This window comes from Quercus robur, chromosome 11 (genome assembly GCF_932294415.1).
Source record: "Quercus robur chromosome 11, dhQueRobu3.1, whole genome shotgun sequence".
Taxonomy (NCBI): Eukaryota; Viridiplantae; Streptophyta; class Magnoliopsida; order Fagales; family Fagaceae; genus Quercus; species Quercus robur.
This window is the reverse complement of record NC_065544.1, coordinates 50,626,293-50,647,886: the sequence shown is the minus strand read 5'-3', so window position 1 is coordinate 50,647,886 and position 21,594 is coordinate 50,626,293. Positions and strand designations below refer to the sequence as shown.

At 34.6% G+C, this 21,594-nt stretch overlaps 1 protein-coding gene across 2 annotated transcripts; it reads left to right on the top strand.

Annotated features, from left to right (window-relative positions):
- Positions 1-9,845: 9,845 nt before the first annotated feature.
- On the top strand, positions 9,846-16,855 carry LOC126707471 (synaptotagmin-1-like). 2 transcript variants are annotated; one of them, XM_050407127.1, is made up of 12 exons: positions 9,846-10,247; positions 11,061-11,159; positions 11,265-11,315; positions 11,426-11,549; positions 13,315-13,433; positions 13,590-13,691; positions 14,727-14,801; positions 15,083-15,159; positions 15,245-15,491; positions 15,575-15,925; positions 16,189-16,320; positions 16,506-16,855. In XM_050407127.1, the coding sequence occupies exons 1-12, from the start codon at positions 10,137-10,139 to the stop codon at positions 16,632-16,634; spliced, it is 1,617 nt and encodes a 538-aa protein (XP_050263084.1). In that variant the 5' UTR covers positions 9,846-10,136; the 3' UTR covers positions 16,635-16,855. The 2 variants fall into 2 exon arrangements, with proteins under 2 accessions (XP_050263084.1, XP_050263085.1); XM_050407128.1 differs by lacking the exon at positions 9,846-10,247 and adding an exon at positions 10,489-10,510.
- Positions 16,856-21,594: the final 4,739 nt, after the last annotated feature.

Sequence of the window (21,594 nt, the reverse complement as noted above, 5' to 3'; positions counted from 1 at the left end):
TATTCGATTAGAATTCTAATCATGCTTAAACATTAATATATATAAATATAATTTTCATAGTTAATAGACCTATTTTCTTTTTATATATTAAAAAAAAAAAAGCAATCTTAAATGATATAAATAGTTTTTTTATTATTATTATGGCGTAATTGTACTTTTTTGTCACGTAGGATAAGGAGTTTCCTGGCGATGAAAGCCTCTGTCGACTTCTTTTTTTTTTTTTTTTTTGGATAACAAATGCCTCTGTCGACTTGGTACGTCCCTATCGGGTAAATGACTTTATGTTTTTTTTATGTATTTTTATTATAATAATAAATGACTTTATGGGTTACCAAGTAGACAAGGATGTGTAAATATAATATTCCAGTATGTGCTTTGTATGCAACTCTTTCTGGCGTGGGTTTCACTTTCACAGTGAGGTATTTGACAATTTTTTTGGACCCTTATGTGTGGTTGTGAATCTCGTGATACCAAATTGGAAAATTGGGCAATTCTAGTTCTAAAATCAATGATTTAATGGCTTTGTGTTGGGCCTACTTGCTCGGGTTTGACCCTAAATATGTCGATTTTGTTTAAAATGTTGGGGTTACCCTTCAAACATGTCCAAATAGCGTCTCTCGCTCGATTCTCTACTCTTTAACACATTATTAATACTTTGGTTAAATTTTTTTTTATGAGTAAAATATAGTTAATACTCTTGAAGTTTTGGTTAATGTCAGCTAATTATTTTGAGAAAAAGAAGAAAATGAGTAACGGTATAAGGACCATGTTGGTTAATTTTTAAATGCTTTGGACCTAATTGACATTAACTCAAATGTCAGAAGTATTAACTATATTTTACCCTTATTTTATTGATTTGTTTGTAAGAAGATGGTTAATTTACAATAATTATGCTAGCGATATTGTCAATTTTCAAAGCAAGAGAAAAAACGGTGGTTAGTTACAACTTATTAGAAGCAATATGTATAGATCTCTTGAGTTTAGGTCAATAGATAGTAGCCAAAGACTAATTCAGTGACAAATGTAGAAAATTTTATCTGATTATCAATGCCATTGCTATCCACATAATCACATTCTTTAAGGTTCAAAATTAGAGCATTCTCATCAGGTGTGTCAAATGCCAAATATTTGGCATTTGGCACACCAAACACCAAAAACAAAGCATCATCATGTGTGCTAAATGTCTCCAAAAAAAAAAAAATCTCAAAATTTTGAGACATACTACAGTATGCTCTCAAATATGAGAGCATACGGACAAAAATGCCATTTTGGTTTAATATTTGTTTATTCTCTTTTCTTTCTCCTCTCTCATCACTTTATTCTTTTCTCTTCTCTCTCCGTCACTCTCTATCTCTTCCCTCTCAGTCCTCCCTGCTCAAGATTTCTCTCATCTTTGCTCAAGATCTCTCGTTGCCTCACCTCGCCGTCAACCTCCACAGCCCTTGCCACCGACCTTTAGATCTCTTAATCGGGTTGTAGGTGTGAGATTTGGGATGGGTTTCGATGTATGGGTTTTGGGTCATTGATTGATCAGTTGAGTTGGGATTTTGGATTGGTGGTGGTGTCGTGGTTGTGTGATTGGTTGAGTTTTGGGCTAGCGATGTTTGTGGCTATAGTGGGCAGCAGTGTTTGTGGCTATAGTGGGCCAGCAGTGTTTGTTGAAGATTTTGAGTTTCTTTTTATTTTTCTTTCCTCTTTTGTTGAGGTTTTTGGATTTGGAATTTGTTGGAGATCCAATGATTGTGATTGTAGTTTGTGGAGGTTGATTTGCTATTGGTGGTGATTTGCTACTGTCGTTGCCGTTGCCATTGTCATTGGTGGTTTGTGGAGGTTGATTGTGATTGTAGTTTAATGTGTTGGAATTTGTTTGATATTATTTAATGTATTGGATATATTATTTTAACGTATAGAATTGAAAAATAGAAGATGTGATAAATGGTGAATTGTAAAATGGTATGCTAAAATGATAAAGTAGGTTTTTGGTGTGGCAAAATGACATTTTTTATGAGAGAGCCGATGAGAATACTCTTAGTCAGTTTAATTATGAATCATCTTATATGTCCAATAGTAGATCTTGAAGTTGAGATCTTGGGTTTTCACATTAACCGAATTTTAAAGTTGCTTTTGATTTGAAATGATTTTGACAATCTACCTATCATGTTAGTCATAAAATGCCTTTCAAGTTTATACACAAATACTACTATTTATTTTTTGTTCTAATGCTCTAATTTTACATACATGTCCACGTACAAGGAACATGGAATCATGGATAGCATCTTAACAAAAATCACTAGCATTAAATAAATGTGAAAATTAAAATTGAATTCATAAATTAAAAAACGTGCAAGAACCAATCGGTGAATATGCAAACACTATCATTGATGTGGTTTCCTTTTTGACTTTTTGTTTTTGGGGGGGGGGGGGGGGGGGGTGGGGGGTGGTGTCCAAGGAAATTTACAGTGTTAAATGAGTGGATAAAAACTCACTAAGCATAATTTTAAGTCCACTTCAAAATTTCCAATCTAGCTTAGGCCTAGGTACTTAATAAATGATAATCCTTACTCATGTTCATAACAATATGGAGAAATAATGAAATATCCACATATTCAAAGATTTTATTCTTCTTGCTAAAAAAAAAAAATCTTGAAACTACACATATTCAGTATTTTTTATCCAAAAAGAAAATAGGAACAAAAAATCAGTCACAAATATCCTAGAAGTCAAAAAAGTTTGACCAGCCCATCTTTTTGAACTTTTATTATCAATAATATAGCCAAAAAAATAAAAAAAAAAACCTTTTTTCCCATTATATATATATTCATAAAAAAGTTGACCCACAAAAAAATTTAAAATGGTGAACCAAAATTATAGATTTCTAATGTTTTTAGTTTGGACATCATTCCTTTCTTCGCTTGTATTTACTTATAAAAAGATAGAGGGAGGAAAAAAAAGTTTCTTTCATGAGTTATGGTGGAAATGTTGAAATAACAGCTGGTTCATCTTTTATTACAGCTTGTTAACAACATAAGTTAAAAAAAAAAAAAAAAATTATTTACTAACAGCTGGTTAATACATTAGCTGATTGGAGTCACATATTTCCAAGGTACATAGGCCCCATGGTGAGGTTTCCCCACTTCTCATAGATACAGACATTGAACCACAAAAAGGGCCATGACTCACAATTTTCCAAGCAACAGTGTACTTAAGAGAAGCCCACAAGAGAGGAAAATGCAATGAGAAAAACAACAATGAGAGAATCTTATTTTATTTTTTGAAAAATTAGGTTGTTTAGACCTTTTTGAGTATTTGATTATTTCCTTGAGTGTATGCAATCCCCCTCTTACGCGTACTAGGATTTTACAGGAAGGAATCCATCTTATAAATATCCCTGAAATACAGGCAAAAGGTTTCTTTTTTACTATAGCAACGAGAAAATGCTACACATGTATATATAACATGCCAAATCAGTGGAAAAAAAAAAAAACTCATATATTGGTGGGACAAGACATTAAAAATTCTTGTAGGCCCTTCGTGACAATAATTACCTGCAGTAACACAATATCAGCTCAGCTAGAGGACCTTTCAAAAACAAATTGAGTTTCAAAGTTCCATCACTCACCTCCTTATCAACCTACAGGCCCCAAAAAAAGAGGCCAACAGATTGAATTTTGTCACCTAATTGTCTCTTACCTAATGTAAGTTTCAAACACTTCCACTGTCATAGTTTCAGGTCAGGTGGGACAGTTGTTAGCTTTGCCTGCTGTAAAATTTTGTAAACACATTTCATAATTGACTCGTTGATCTCGTTTTAGCGGTGTGACGTGCAAACAGCCATAGCTTTAATGGATTTAGACTAGTTCTTTTTTTCTCCCCTAAAACAATGGGAACATTGTATAAACTATAAATAGACCCAAAGTTTATCTCATATATTAGGTCTCCTATTTTTTAATTTTGTCAATTAAAGTGTCAAATATATGAAATCGTTTTTATTCAAGGCACTTATAAATTTTTTTTTCATTATTTTGGTTAGTATCATCGCATAAAAAATTAGAAAACCATTGGTTAAACTCTATGTCTCACCTAAAACTTGTTTTAAATGTATTTGGTACCCATTGAACAAAGAAGGTAGATAAATAGAACTATGTTTAGAGGAAGAGAAGGTTTCGCTTAGAGTGAGTGATTGCTATAAAATCGAAGTTAATTATCTTAGTGAAACACAAAGTTTTATTAATAGCCCTATATTTCATTTTCAAATAAATATTCTTGCCTTTACAACTTCCAATTGTCTTAAACAAACACTTTTGTAACAACTTGTCAAGACTCAAAGCAACCCTCTTTTAAATCAAGCACAATCTGACTTAGAAAGTGGAACAGAGCCTTGCAAATTAAACCCCTTTAAGCATTTGTCAGGAATATTTATACTTTCATATGAACTCAAATGCGATGCTAAGGCATGCTTTATTTTTTTTTCAATAAAATAAAAATCCAAAAAGGCCCTAACATAAATTCTAAATAAATTTCCAACTGGTACCTATGAGCTTTTTTTTTTTTTTTTTTTATATATATTAAACATTTTTAAAAAATACAAGCTATTTAAAAAAAAATTGTACTTAACAAAAAAATTAAGAATTTGAAATACTGTACCTAACCAAATAAATAAAGTGGGTTTCAGTTAGCTCAACTAGTAAAGTCACTGATGGTTGAATAAGAGATCTGGGGTTCAATTTCTGTTTACACCAAAAACTGATTGGTGTCTTGGTCTGATGATAAAGAACCATCATTAAAAGCGGACGCCATATGATAAAACTCTCTCAAAAATAAAATAAAATAAAATAAACTCATGTAAACATGGAATGAAATGAGACATATTATAAATCATTGATTATTCTACAACTCTAACATCCATTCCCCACTTCTTCATAGTTATACAACTAGCCTTTCCACTAACAGACTGAATTTCCTTTTTAATTCACCCTCCTTCCCTCATAGGCTTTTGGGTCAATTTAACTTAAGGTGATTTTTCTAATTTATTTTCTTTATTTGGTAAGGTACACTTTTTTTTAATACAAATATAGTATTTTAACATAATTTTAAATATTTTTAATAAAATAAGCAAATAAGGATATACTCATCTAAACTTTGTTGGTGCTCTTTAAAGACTTTCATTTATGATTTCCCCTTCAATTAGAGTTGCCACCTTCTATTCTATTATTTGACATCCAAATTCTAGTTTGAAATATTCCTGGGCTTTTATTAGGGGCCTCCTTGTTTAATGAGAAAATAGAATGGGCCAGAACCGATTTGTTACTCAACTTATTGGGCTCACCTCATCTGCACTAGTTGGGCCACAGTATGGGCTTCATTTTTAGAGAAGAATTTGCAAGTTTTTTAGTTTTGACTTTTACAGAAAATCTTTATATTCTGCAAGAAAGATGATTATATACCCTTGAAAAAAAGTTACTTTTGGTATATATCACAATTCACAACACGATTGATGGCATTCCCCGTATCTTTATCGAACAAAGGTAGGAAGAATTCGAACTTATATTGTTCTTATTGGGAGAATTGTGTCATGTAGGAAGAATTCAAACTTATATTATTCTCATTAGGAGATTTGTCAGTTAAGTCGCCTTATTGTAGCTGCAAGGAATCTATGCAACATTACGTTGACCCCCTTTGGAATTGTATTTAGAAAGCTAAGGCAATGTTTAGATCTCTTTTTTTCATCACTCAATTTCTGTCACTCATTACTCATCACTCAAAATACCCTACCCATTTGGTACCATCACTCACTTATCATCACTCAATATTTTTCACACTGTTTGTGGGCCCCATACCTATCACTCGGTGCTTTTTTTTTTTTTTTTTTTTTTTTTTTTTCAGTATCATCAAACCCAGTAAAAAAAAAAAAACAAAAAAAAAAAAAACCTAGATCAGAAGGAAGAAGAAGAAGCCACCTAGTGTGAAAGGAAAAAGAAAAAAAAAAGATGAAGAAACGCACACACCAAACCCAGTGAAGAAAGAAAAAAAAGAGATGGTCAAAAGTTACGGCTAAAGTCTGATAGTGGGTCCCTCTATGTAGTGTTATTTATGGAAATGCTATTGAGTTATGAGTTATGGAAACTGAAAACAGCTAAAATGTGTTTTCAATTTCCATAACTCATAACTAAAAAATCAGAGAATTGAATGATGGAAACAAAGTTATGGAAGAGTTATGGTGGTGCCAAACGGACTTCTAGCTATGGGTCCCACAATTTTTGAGTTATGAGTTATGGAAACAAAGATATAAGTTATGGAAATTGATGAACCAAACACCCCCTAAGCTTCATGAGAGGCATAAAATGATGATTTGGAGGATTGCTACAGGTTGCATGCCCACCACCAAAGATAAGCTAAGCAAGTTTGTTGATATTAGTGATGTTTATTGTCCTCTCTGTAGGTTGGAAATTGAATTCTCCCTTCATCTTTTTGCTTTTTGCCCAATGGTGAAAGCAGTGTGGTTCAATAGTAAATGGGGGTTGAGAATGGATTCATTTGGATTCTCTTCTATAGTGGATTTCATTCAATTTTTGTGTTCTCCCTCATTTATCAACCAGCTTAGTCAAAAGAATGAACTCTTGTTATTTGGAGCCATTCTTTATGATGGAATTTGGAAGTTGAGAAACCAAGTGATTTTTGAAGACCTACCCTTGAGATGTGATGAACTAATATCTAGAGTTTGGAAGTTATTTATGGAATTCAAATTTTCTAGACAGTGATCTACTTCATCCGTAAACATCGATCATCCATTGCGGACTTGGTCCCCTCCAAGGCGGTTATCTGTAAAGATTAATGTTGATGCAGCTATTGGTCCAAATTATTCCTCTTTAGCCTTGGTGGCTAGAGACTGGAGAGGGGATTTAGTTTTTACTTGCTTTCAAAAAGCAAAATACGACCTTCCCTCTCTAGGCAAAGGTCAAAGCTATTAGGTGGGCACTCTCACTGGATGCAAATTTGGAGGCTGAGAATGTTATTATTAAAACAGATTCTAAGATCTGTCATGATGCTATTCATGAGTTGATTTTGCCCCGCCTTGGAGAATTGCTTTAATCTTAGCTGACATACAATCTCTTCTAGTAATTTTTTTTTTTCCCCTAATGTGTCTATCTCTTGGGTTCCTAGGCTAGTTAATATGGCAACTCACTCCCTAGCTAAGTGGTCTCTAGCTTGTAATTTTTTTGGTTCCTTTGATTAGGGTAGCTGTCCTCCCTGTTTTGCTTTTGTTGTTAGGAAGAAAGCTAGCCTTTGATTGTATTTTGTTTCTCTTTTCAATAAAGTATTTTTTCATTTAAAAAAAAATTTAATAAGCTATAATATTATGCAAAATTACACAAGGTTTGATGTGTCCTACCACCGTACACATATGAGCTCACAATTTGAGTTTGAGTTCAAAATCTGAGAGGTCTATGCATGTGAGGTGGTAGAACACTATACTTTTTTTACTTTTAAAGGAATTTCTTTGAGATTAAGACCTTTTTTTTGGGTGTGTTTGAGAAGAAGGTCATTGTCAGTTAAATGAACACAATTGACACGAAGCCATTTACATTAAAGAAGTTTAAAAATATATATATATATATAAATCATGATTTTTTTTTAATAGTAATTGTCTTGACTAAGAATGCTAGTCAAGCCAAACACTTTATGATGCCTATAAAAAAAATTCCCCATCATTCACAACATACCCCTTTCTACTCGTCTCATCCATTGTATAGCCACTGTTGCTAGGGGTGTGCATAGGTCAGGCTGGAGAGCCTTTTTTAACCTAACCTAACCTTGTCAAGTTGAGAAATTACCAACCCATATGGGTCAGTCTAGGTTAGGTTGAGTTGGTGGATTGTACATGCATGTTTTAGACCTTGTAAAAATTTGAGTTTTCTTCAATTAATCAAACATTTTTTAAAAATAATTAAAGGTCATAAATATACTTAAATTATATTCTAAATTTTCAAATTCATCAAAACTAATTCTCAAAGTACCAAAATCAATCAACGAAAAAAATTGAAATAAGAATAATAAAGTAAACTTATATATATGGTGAGTTGGGTTGAAAAATTATCAACCCAAATCCAACCCGATCCCAACGCTCAAAATCAATCCAACCTAACTCGACCCACAAAGCCCAACTCTAGACGTTGGGTTGGTGGGTTTGATGCACATTTACACACCCCTAATTGCCACAAACTCAAGAACCAACCAACCAACCTTCCCCCTATTGATAATCAATGCCCCCATCAACTTGCATCTCACCCCTAGTAACTTATGAGTTGCGGCCAATAACCATTGACCTATTGACCCACTCCACCCTTCTAGTGACCAGCCCTAACCCTTGGGCTTTCTCTCCTCACCTTTTTATATGTTTCTCATTTTCTCTACTTTGGTTTGTCAGTGCTTGAGGTTGGTGGAGATGACAACAAATTTGGTGACTAGTAGCGTGTTCGTTTGCCATGAGTTTTTTATATTTAGTTTTTGGCTTATTTTGCTTATGTATAGCTTTTAAAATCTCACTTCTCAAATACAAATATACTTTAACCCACTTCCAATAAAAAAAAAAAATCAACAAAAAGTCATTTTATTTGATATCATACCAAATCTTCATAGGTTAATGATAATGGATGACTTGGTTAGGTGTACACGGGAAAGTTCTTATGGGTATGAGACTTTTCTTAAAGGACAAAGTTTGACTACAATTTCTACTAAAAAATTAACATGATTACATATTTTGAAAATCAAACAATTAAATTGTATGCTTTTTATATTTTTAACACATGTGTCAAATTTTGTGTTAGTTTGATGTTATTTACTATTTGATTTATAAATTATTTTTTATGCACAATTAAGACTACAAAAACTTAAAATTTAAATATTTTATTGATAACATAACTATTAATATTTTATATTCTAAATTTTTTGCAAATATAGAGAATATAAGAAAAAAAAAGGTAATTTTATAGTAAATTTATTAAAATTCACATCCAATAAAAAAATATTGAGTAGAATTGTAATTTTAAACTACAATCAATTAACTGCTTGGATTCTCTTGATTTGGTGTTTGTTGGATTTTTGTATTGATTATGTCATAACTCATAAGATCTACAATAAATTTGAGTACTTATTGGGTTGACATAACTCATATAAGATCTACAATAAACACCTAAAAAATGTGTCCAACATTATGACCTTATGACCTTATTATCCTTTTGGAACCAATTTTCAAACTTACATCACAATTGGATGTCGCTATCCCAGTTTCCTTATTTCCGTTACCGACATGCGACCGTTGATCCCAATGGCCCCAACCTAAGATAAGCTCGAACACAACAACACGTATTCAAAATTGAAAATTCTAAACCCTCTTAGCTAAGCTACTACGTAGTACTAGTAAGCAAAACCCAACCTACGAACTACTAATTTTTCCACGTGGCATACCCCCGCATTTCCCGCTTCCCCTGTTCCAAATCTTTACTTTTCCCTCAAAAACTCGGTATCTCTCGAATTCCGCCACCCCACCAATAGGATGCTTCCACGTGGATGAGCTCACCAAATCTGAGTTTCACTGGATCACTCCTCTTCGTCCCGACACAAAGCGCCAAGAATAACGTATCCTACCTGAAAAGTTAGGGAGAAAAAACCTTGTTTAACACGCTTTTACTAAATAATTTAAATATTTATTAATACTTTACTACTTTTGATTTTGATTTATGATTATATATTTTTAATTTAATTTTTAATTAAATTCTATGCTTTGCGTTGTCTCGCCGTTTCTACTTCAGTGAGTGACAAGTGCCACAAACCTCTTCAGCTTCTTCCAATTTTTTGATCTCAATCGACAAGGACAAATAAGTCATTATAATATAATTAATATTATATATTTAGCGTATATTTTTATGACACTTTGTTTGGTTTATATTATTTTAATATTGGTTTATATGGATAGAGGATCGGTGATCTGAGGAGAGCTCGAGGAAGCAGGAAAATGGGATTTTGAGGAGTTTTCTAAATTGGGAAAGAGAAAGAGAGGGAATTTGTGATCTGGGGTTGTTTGGTTTGTGGGAAAGTTTTGGTTTTTAAGCTTTTATTTTTTTGGGAGGAGATTTGAGATGGGGTTCTTCAGTACTATATTGGGTTTTTGTGGATTTGGATTTGGGATTTCTATAGGTCTTGTTGCTGGCTATTTCCTCTTCATATATTTCCAGCCCATTGATGTTGAGGTCCCTCTCTATCTCTTTGTTTCTCTCTGAATGTTTTTATGTATGTATGGATATGTACTAAGAAAGATATATGGATTGCTTTGCGTTGTGTTAATCAAGATTATTACGTTTTTTTGGTGTATTTGGTTATTGGTTGCAGTTATAGATTCAAATTTTTTTTTGGATGCTTGTTGGGTTGATGAGAAAGCAAAACAAAGTGAAAGAAAAAGAAGTGGAGTCCTAATGCATATGAATACATGGTGTGACTTTTGTTATTTGCCAATGTAGGTGATTTGGTTTGGTGACTTTGGTCTTTTGTTTTGGTTTGTTGTTGCCTAGAGAATGGTTGTGACTAAGAGAGAAGGAAAGGGATATAATATGTTACTATATATGGGAAAATTTTGAGGATAATTATCATTGGCTTCTTGTAGTAGATATATTATAGTGTTAAGGTTTATTACTAATTTGATGAATTTGAATTCTCTTGTTCCTAGCTTGTATATTAGTGTGGCAATCTTGATCTCTGCTAGGCCAAGAATGATATATATTGTGTGGCTTTCTTTTATGCATGAAATGCAGTTTGCAGACTATTTGGCTTCCTAGTAAACACGTACACACGGTGATTTTGCTTAATTCTGGCATGATACTTTTCAGTTCAATATTTAGCATTCTAGCCAATTTAATGCTTCTATAATATATGAAAGGGAATCTCATCTATAAGAAGACAAAGAGAAAATGTGGGTGGTTTTGGGTATAACCTTGCCTAAAATTTGGAATCTAACTCACTTTAACATGTGAGGTTAAGTTTAATTGGTTTCTGATTGGCTTGGTCAGGATCCTGAAATCCGTCCCTTGGTTCAGCATGACTCAGAAACTTTGCAGCGGATGCTTCCTGAGATACCACTATGGGTGAAAAATCCAGACTATGATCGTGTATGTAAATACTATTTGTAACTTCCTCAGGCTACAATGTTTTCTGGGTCTTGATTTGTTTTGTATTTAGACAATCTCATTTTTTTTTTTTTTTTTTTCCTGAAGGTTGACTGGCTAAACAAGTTTATACTGTATATGTGGCCTTATCTTGACAAGGTTTTGTATCTGTGGGACTACTCCTGATTTTTCCCCTTTTCCAATTCCTTATTGCTTCTACTTATCTGTTCATATTGATTATTTGAGACTCTTTAATTTATCTTACATAGGCAATTTGCAAGACTGCAAAGAACATTGCGAAGCCTATAATTGCTGAGCAAATTCCGAAATATAAAATTGAGTCCGTTGAATTTGAAACTCTTACATTAGGGTCCCTACCACCAACTTTTCAAGGTTCGTAGCTATGATGCACCTGATTTTATAGTTTTTCTATTTCATTGAAACTTGTCATTTAAACTCTTACGTTGTAGCTAGCTTTTGTATGGAGGAAAAACATTGTCAAAGAAAGCCTGATTAGTGTTATTTGGGGTATTGATATTTGAAGATTTTTGAAAGGATATTAAAGATGCCTTCATGTACATATACATTTTACATTTAAAATCTTGTTGGGACACTGTTTTGTTGGGAACTGCTATTGTAACTTGTTAGTCACTGGAATTGCTGAGAAATTTTGTTTGTTTGTTTTTTTTTGGATTCATCTCTTGTGTTCTTATGCCCAACAATCTGGAAAGTTTAGCATACATGACTCACTGTTTGTTCCATCTTCAGTTTTTGAAATAAATGTTAGTAGTTGAAAAAAAAAAGATAAGTCTCTCCTGGTTGTTTGCAGTATGTTTCTTTTTCGTCATAATTTCCTATTTACATGGTTGATGGATATTCTGATCTTATATTTGTTAGAGATTCTTAGGCTTCAAGAATCTGGTATTACTTTGTAATTGTAAATGAAGCAAGTTGTTCATTAATAGTTTGGGCTCGTCTTGGGGAAAAAGTTTTTTATGTTAGTTTATTTAGCAAACAAGGCAAGATGAATCCCAAATTGAGGCTCAACTATTAAATGAGTCAAGCTCAAATGTAATAATGTTTTTGTGAACAATCTAGCAAGTATAAGACTCGATTTAAATATATATAAAACTATATGTTTATGTTTATGTTTATACATGTAAATGTTCTTGTATAGACTTGATGGTGGCCAAGATTCTTTTAGCTTAATTGGCTTGGCTCTTAGCTTAATTTTCTTAATTGGTTGGCACCTCCTAGTGTCTCTAACAAAGATATCTAGGGTTCAAATCCTTTCTCCCAACTATCAAATTATAAAAAATAAAAAAGAAGACTTGATAGTGGATTGTGTAAGATTTAAGATAAAATAGAATGGAGGAAAAGAATACATGTGGCCAACCCTAACTACTTTGTTGAGGATCCATATCCGACCTAAAAACATTTGGGATTAGGGTTTGTTGTTGTTTATAGACTTGATAGTGGATCGTCTAAGTTTGTAAACAAATTCATAAAATATCATATTATTATTTGTGATTGATTATTAATATAAATAGTCAATTTTTTAGTTATTATATATAATTTTTTAACAATACAAGGTTGGTGAATCTAATTTTTATTGAATTTATAAACGAAAATTGTTCTAGCTAATTAACTCAAGTAATTTAGTTTCAGCTATAATTTAGTTATTAATTATTAGCATATATTTGTAAAGGGGTAAAATTTTCTAGTTGTAGTGTTTACCATATATAGGAAAAGAATAAGCTAATCAAGCTTGAGTTTGTTCAACAAGAAAATGTACCAAGCTTGAACATGTATTCTAGTTCGTTGATGTGTTGTTTCTTTAAAAAAAAAAAGTTTTTTGATGCGTTCAAACTCGGCTTGTGTTCGATATAAAATTAAATGAACAATTCTAAAAATTTTAATACTCGGCTCACCTTGCCTTGTTTACAACCTTTTATGTAACCAAACTTAGTTTTCCCACTCTCTACCAGCATTTACTATGAGATCCATAGTGCTTTTATATATCAGGAGCACCTTTGAAGTCCCTTTTTTTTTCTCTATATATATTTGATTGATTAGTTGTATATCTTCATTATTTATTTTGTACTCTGTATTTCTAGAACTCTTTTCTAATTCTTTTCATCAAATTTTGTAATGTCAGGAATGAAAGTTTATTTAACTGATGAAAAGGAGTTGATTATGGAACCATCCATAAAATGGGCTGGAAATCCCAATGTCACTGTTGCTGTTAAAGCATTCGGTTTGAAAGCAACTGCCCAGGTGATTGGTTTAGTCTACTGTGCAAGGAAGAATTTCTATTACTTGTGTGTGTGTGTGTGTTTGTGTGTGTGAGAGAGAGAGAGAGAGAGAGAGAGAGAGAGAGAGAGAGAAAGAGTTATACCACTTCTTTACACTGTTTAGTCTCAATGATTTCAGGTGGTGGATTTGCAAGTATTTGCTGCTCCACGTATTACTCTGAAGCCCTTGGTTCCAAGCTTTCCTTGTTTTGCCAATATCCATGTGTCTCTCATGGATAAGGTTTGTGATGATGTGTATAATTATTTACCATTGGGTCTATATTGCTTAAGTCCACGCAGCAATTATGCTTAATGACGGGGTATCCTTGTCATATACAAGAGGTGTAATGGCCTTAGTGGTTATGGGACAGTGTTCTTGGGTCCTTATTTAATAGGCAGCTTAAATAAGAGGAGTTGAAAATGCCTTTTGGTTGAAGTTCCTTTGATAACTCTTTTTTATGTCTTCCTCTGTTTTGAAACACTAAGTTGAGCGATTCTCAGAAAGTTGCTAGAATTTGGTTGTTGCCTGGTCTCCTATTATTTGGACATTTAGGTGTTATATGGGTCTGAAAACTGTACTTATAGCTGCACTTTACTGTTTACATGCATACTTGAGCCCTTGGAGATTTAGATGTTAGATGTGTCAGAAACTGCATTACAGTTTACATGGAACATAGTCACCCCATATATAGTTTGGTAAATAGAGCTTTCAAATTATTAGTTGGCATAAAGTAATAACTAAAATACCCCTGCAAGTTTCAATCCCAATTTGCTTATCTAGGAACTTAAATATCCTGTTATTTTTGTTGGTTTACAAGCCACTTCTAAAGTTTCAGGGATACTTTCAAAAAGTTTTGCCACATTTAGAGGTGTTGATGTAATTTTGAATATGAGATACTCCAAGGTCTCATGCCAAAGAATTTTTTTTTGTACTCAAAGATTGGGGCAGTCAGTTTAGTTGTGGGAACTGGATAAAAGTAAAACAACATTTCTTTTTTATCTGTTTTATTGGTGTATAATTTGCCAGTGTTGGTACTACATGGTTGATGGCTCTGGCATTGTAGCCCCAGCTGAAAATGCCATACCATGATAATTTTTTAAACGCTTAGAATTCAGAAATAATTCTAATATTGGATGTCTTGGGTGATCTTTAATTTGGAATCATCTTTTTGGGTAATTGGCTTTTAGACTGCTGTGGGATTATTCATCGCAGAATACTAGAATCAATGCTTTTTATGTGGACTAAAGCTCAATTTTATTTTCTTTTGTTTTGCAGCCACATGTTGACTTTGGACTAAGGCTTATTGGGGCTGATCTTATGTCAATACCTGGCCTTTACAGGTTTGTCCAGGTACATCCATATTTCATTTAACTCTTCTCTCCTTTTAGCTATCCTAGTAGATAAAGGAAAAGCTTTGTTAATTATTTCTACTTTATATCACTGGGCAGTGGTGTTCCCCTGAACAGCACAAAAAAAAAGTGGTGTTTAATGCTGTAGATGGTTGTTTAATCAAGGATAATTATCAATTATGTTTTTTATGGTATTTATGATCCATTTTGGGACTAAGGCTTTGTTTTTGTTGTTTTTTATGATCCATGGTTTTAACTTTGTTGGAAGAGATTTTTCTGCAGGAACTTATCAAAGATCAGGTTGCCAACATGTATCTGTGGCCCAAAACCCTGGATGTGCCTATTTTGGATCCAACGAAGTAGGTTTCTGCATTCTTCTGTGTATTTGTTCCATTCCATTGTCAATTCTATTTTTTTGCTAACAATATTGGTTGGAAATTATAGAGCTTCAAAGAGGCCTGTTGGAATTCTCCATGTTAAGGTTCTGAGGGCTATGAAACTAAAAAAGAAAGATCTCTTAGGTGCATCGGACCCATATGTGAAACTAAAACTCACAGAAGATAAGCTTCCATCAAAGAAGACAACTGTGAAGCACAAAAACTTGAACCCTGAATGGAATGAGGAGTTCAATATGGTCGTTAAAGATCCACAATCCCAGGCTTTAGAGCTTCATGTTTATGATTGGGAGCAGGTATATTACACTGAAATAGCAGGTAAGTGGTATTTCCTGTTTCTATGTTGCTGTGTCTGAAGCTTTTTATTTCCTATTCTCAGGTTGGCAAACCTGACAAGATGGGCATGAATGTTGTCCCTCTGAAAGACCTCACCCCTGATGAGCCACAAGTTCTGACACTTGACCTTCTTAAGAATATGGACTTGAACGATCCTCAGAACGAGAAGTCACGTGGGCAGATTGTATTGGAATTGACATACAAACCTTTCAAAGAGGAAGAATTACCAAAAAGTTTTGAAGAATCAAAGTCGATAAAGAAGGCTCCAGATGGGACACCTGCTGGTGGAGGTATACTGGTAGTTATAGTTCATGAAGCTCAAGATGTTGAAGGGAAGCACCATACTAATCCATATGCACGGATTCTATTCAGAGGGGAGGAGAGAAAGACTAAGGTATGAAGATAGTGGGACCATTCAATTAATACCCTTTAAAAGCAGCTATCTTCTATGTCTTTGGGAAAGCACGGTTTCTAAAATAGGTCATTAGACTTGTGCATGTAGTTCATTTCTGTATATGCTGCACAGTGGTTAGGTAAAAACAATATGGTTCTATAAATTTACTACCCTCACCTTTAAGATGGATTGTTTGGGGTCAGTAGTGATGATATAGTTGCTTCATGGTCTATGGATTATGATTTTTTATTTTTATGGAACAGCATGTAAAGAAGAACAGAGATCCAAGATGGGAGGAGGAATTCACGTTTATGCTGGAAGAGCCTCCCACTAATGACAGACTGCATGTAGAGGTGGTCAGCACCTCATCAAGGATGGGCCTGCTGCATCCAAAGGTACATAATTTACTTCTTGATTATCTTTATTTTGGTTGGTTGATGACAATTTATTAATAAATCCAGTTCTTCATCAACAAGCTTTACCCGAATATAATAGTATGTTTTTGTTTTTTGGGTACTGTAATGTAGTTATCATAGTTTTGTTTTTCAGATGTGATTGACACTGTTTTTATTAAAATCAGGAATCCCTGGGTTATATTGACATCAATCTTTCGGATGTTATCTCCAACAAACGAATAAATGAGAAGTACCATCTTATAGACTCGAAGAATGGGCGTATTCAAATTGAGTTGCAATGGAGGACTTCATGAACTCGCGGATTTTATTTTCTTTTTTCTTTTCTTTTTATACACATTCCCCTCTCTAAAGACTTTGCTGAGTTAGTGCGTGACAAGGAGACATTTCATTTGTTTTTGTTAGATTCATTCTATATCACTTTGTTATTTTGTCATGTACATGGTTGTAATAATAACTATAGTTGTGATTTAAACCTCCATAGCTTTGATATTGCATTTAAAATCTCATTGAGGCATTGCTTTGGCTTGTTTGTAGTTTATACATTGTTATAAGAAAGCAGCAAAGATGGTTGATGTTTGAATGCTTAAGCCGCTCTGCCAATGTGCATGGTTGTATAGGGTCATCCATTATTCCTCTCTTTTTTAGTTCCCTTGATACCATTTCTCATCCAATTTAGGCGGGGAAAATTATTAAATATTCTCAGAGCATGGTTAACTAATAAAACTAATAAAAGTTCCCTTGATACACATGATACTCATAAAACTAATAAAAGTAAGCCACGCAATACAAAAATGATCTATTTTTACATGATTATGAATTTAAATCATATTTTGAGCTAGAGATAACTGAAACCTTTCTTTATGGCACTTAAAGTTTTAGATGCTTGTTTTTTCCATTTCAAAAGGTCACAAAGCTATCCTATTCTTCCCTTGTTTCAAGTGAACTTCATTTAAAATTTTAAATACTTCCAAAAACTAACAAGTCCAAATCTAAAGGAGACAAGCAACACAAATTGATGTCATCTATAAATTATACACCTTGATAATATTTTACATCAACAACAAAACCCAAAATTTATCTCTGTAGTAGAAGGACCGTCTTAAAAGTAAACATCCTACAAAAGTAAACATCCTACAAAATAGAAACTATAGTGTAATTGGACATAACAAACTACAAAGTTGATTAATTTTTTGAAGGATGATGATGTACAAAATTGTCAGTAAGTCGATCGTCCAAACTTGTAGTCGTCAGAAAAAGGTGAAGAATTAGGAAACTTGAAGAATGGAGATACCCTCAGAGCGCACTAGTGTGGTGCCGGCCAAAGACTCTCCGAAGATTAAGGCTACGTTTGTTTTGACTTCAAACCATTCAGGAAATCCTTTTACACCTTTCCATGTATTTGGTTGCGCATGGAAAATAGAGTTTTCCGGAAAAACATTTCATTTGACCGTAAAATAAGCCCTTTGACCTCATAAAATGAATTGCGCTTTTGTTTTACCTTCAAATCATTTTCGGACTCACAGATGCGCAAAGAGAGAGAGAGAGAGAGAGAGAGAGAGAGAGCTAGATCGCGCCCCAACCCCAGATGTGCTGGCGAGATCGCGTAGTCGAGTTCGCGCCGCATGAAGCCTGCCTTCGCTTGACCGGTCTCGTCGCCCATGACTGATCGCCTCGTCCTCCTCTGGGTTGATCTTGTTGTCTACCACTCGCCGATCTATCTCCTCCTCTGGGTCGATCTCATCGCCGATCTGCTTTCTCTCTTTGATCTCTGATTTTGTTGTTGTTGTTGTTGTTGTGGTGGTGTGGGTGGTGGCGTTTTGGTGGTTTTTGTGTTGTGTGGTGGTGGGTTTTGTGTGGATAGTGGTGGATTTTCTACGGGTGCTGGTGGATTTTTTAATATAAAATTTGTTTGGAAGCTGAGAAAATGTGAAAAATTTGTAGGAAAATAGCATTTTCAGAATGTTACCAAATACTGAAAAATCGTTTTTCGGACTATTTTCCATTGCACATCCAAACGTTCGGATTTTAATTTCCTTATGGAAATTTATTTTCCCCTGCATTCATTTTACACTCGAAATTCAATTTACATTGAACCAAACGCAGCCTAAATTAGAAACTCACAATAATCTTAATGAACCCAAAAGAAAGAGCTTGAGAATCGAGTTTTTTCACGTACCTTGAAATTGTGGTGTCTTGGTTTTTAGATAGGGGTCTGTGAATAACCACCTTAGTTGAATTGTAGGGATTAAGGCTGCTTTTGGTTCGATGTAAATCAAATTCCGAGTGTAAAATGAATGCAGGGGAAAATGAATTCCTGTAAGGAAATTAAAATCCGGGTGTTTGGGTGTGCAATGGAAAATATTCTGGAAAACGATTTCCAGTGTTTGGTAACATTCTGAAAATGCTATTTTTCTACAAAATTTTCACATTTTCTCAGCTTCCAAACAAATTTTATATCACAAAATCCACTAGCACCCACACATCAGCACCCACAGAAAATCCACCACTATCCACACAAAACCCACCACCACACAACACAAAAACCACCAAAACACCACCACCCACACCACCACAACAATAACAAAAAAATCAGAGATCAAAGAGAGAAAGATTGAGAGATTAAGGGAAAGAGAGATAGATCAGGAAAGAGAGATCGGTCTTCAGCTGCGGCGACGAGATCGGTCTTGGGTGGTGACAACGGTGCATGGCCTGTAGTCGGTTGTCAAGATCGGAGCTCAACCTGTCTCGTCGGTGCATGGCTGGTGATCAGAGAGGTGGGTCTTGGGTGTTTGTGGATCGGTGACGAGGGAGGGGTAGATCGGTGATGGTTAGCGATTGGTGATGAGGGAGAGGCACGGCCCAGACGGCGGTGCCGTTGATCTCAAGTTCAGGTGATCGACCTCTCTCTCTCTGACGGTGGGTGGTTTTGTCTCACTCTCTCTCTGTGTGTGTGACAGTGACCGACCTTTCTCTCTCTCTCTCTCTCTTGGTTCGGTGTTTTTTTTTTTTTTTTTTTTGGAAATGGTTTGAAGGTAAAATAGATCTGTAATCTATTTTACACTTCAGCCAGCCACATTTTACAGTCAACGGAAATAATTTTCTGTTTGACTAAATTTTTTATGTGCAACCAAACACATGGCAGGGTGTAAAATGATTTCTTGAAATGCTTTTCAGGCGAAACAAACGCACCCTAAGAGTTATCGTTCAGCTGATTTGTAGGAGATGAGAATTATCCATTTGCTAATAGTTGCGAGAATGTAGGAGAGTCTTATGTAATAATTTCTATGCAAGTGTAGTAGGGTGGTAGGCTTTGTCTAGCCACCTTTACTTGTTTGTCTTGGGGGGGGGGGTGGGGGACGGATGGTTACCAAAGCCAAGCGGGATATTTGCAGAATAGCATAGTAAGGGAGGACAAAATAGTAAGTTAATACACATTTGAAAGGTTTTAGCAAACTAGCATCTTGAGTTTTAGAAACTCGAGTTGTATACAAAAATCGAGTCTCAGAGACTTGCTTTATACTTGATGACTTGGACAGTAAAATGCCACATAGATATCAAAATCGAGTCTCTAAAACTCGATTTTGTTAGTGAAAAATGTGGAAATTGAGTCTATTAGACTCGAGTTCCACACAGAACAAGAAAAACAATGAAGAAAGAGAAGAAACCCAGCAGAACAAAGAAGAAGAAATCCATGAATATGAGACTAATTTGCCGTCTCCAGCAATCCCTTCTCGGCGTCGAAGCTCGATATAGTTAGTCGCTTTATCCCCTTAGTCCCGAGCAAAGAAGAAGAAACCCACATGAAATTTTTTTCAAAAACCAAAAAAAACAAGAAAAGCATCTCCAAAAAAAAAAAAAAAAAAAACCCCAACCTCAACAATGAAGTTGTGTGATCTCATCGAGTCTCCCAAATTGAGGTAAATGCTTTTCCATTACCATTTTCACTCTCTCCTCGCATTTCAAATCTCAAATCTCTTTTGCTTTCTATATATATTTTCCTTCTAGATCTCACACTCAAAAATGAGCGCAAACACGATTCGACGGTGGTGTTGAGTTGTCAGATTCCGAGTCGGACTTTTGCTTCCGGTGGCGCTGGTGCTTGGGATCGTGTTGCTGTTTCTCTTCGTTAGAATTGCATTTTTGGTTCTCAACTCCACCACTACTTGCTATTCTACTCTCAGTAAATTCCAATTTCCCTTTTCTTAATAACAGAACGAAGATCAAGCCTAGTAGAAGAAGAACAGAACGAAGATGAAGAAGAAGAAGAAACTCAGGAAGATGAAGAAACCCAGAACAAAGAAATAGAGTTGAAGGGCATATGATAATGAAGGAACTCAAGTCTATAAGATTCGAGTTCCACGTGGATAAGTTTTGTTTGCCAGCTCTGGAACTCGAGCATTTAAGACTCGAGTTCTATAATGAAACTCAAGTTTTAAAAACTCGAGATGCTATTTTTCCACATTGTTTTGCAAAATCACCGCTAATGAAATTGTTAAAAATTTAAGGCCAAATGGAAAAAAAATTCCAAAGCCAAGCTCGCAAGTGCTTTCCCCGTTCGTCTTTGTGGGTGTGATGGATGAGTCATGAGAGTACGCGTGGGTTACATTTGTTGCAATGAGTCCTCCATTTTGGACGAGTGGGCCTTGTAGTCTAGGTTAGCCGAAAAGTTCCTCATCCAAGGATAAACAACTCTTTGATACTAAGCTTTTTGTTGATTTGCTAAAAAAGATTTGAAAAGTTGCATATAAGCAATGAAGCAAAAAAGCTAATCCAAAAATACACGCTATTGAAAAAAACACAATTAATGATGGCAAATTAGGCGAGAAGAACACAAAGAATATAGAAAGGAGCCCATGTCCTTAAAATGGGCTTAAAGGCCCATGTAAAGGGCAAATGGAAAGGAGTAGTAAATTCGGACATCCTCTAACCCTTTTATATAAATTCCCTACTCTCTCAAACTGTGTTATTTTTATTCTCTCTCACATTCCAAACCATAACCTTCAGCAATCTCTTTTGTTTTGTCAATCAAAACCCAATCCAATGAAGGTGGAGGTGGAGGTGGAGGTGGATGAGGAGCTGCTGAAAACTTGGGGGAAGGTAGATGTTGTTGATGGTGAATTTGACATTTGATTCTGTGCAAAAATCAAGTTGGATGAAGCAATGAGTTATGTGATTAATGTTGATGTACTATTTTTCTGGGTTTTCATGTATTTTGGGGTAAAATACTTGAGCCTCTTCTTGAAAATTTGAAGT

Excerpts from the sequence above, each read along its gene's own strand:
- LOC126707471 (XM_050407127.1), top strand. The coding sequence starts at position 10,137 with ATGGGGTTCTTCAGTACTATATTGGGTTTTTGTGGATTTGGATTTGGG. Across the intron at positions 11,316-11,425 it reads TGTGGCCTTATCTTGACAAG|GCAATTTGCAAGACTGCAAA; the intron begins GTTTTGTATCTG and ends TATCTTACATAG. Across the intron at positions 16,321-16,505 it reads TGGGCCTGCTGCATCCAAAG|GAATCCCTGGGTTATATTGA; the intron begins GTACATAATTTA and ends TATTAAAATCAG.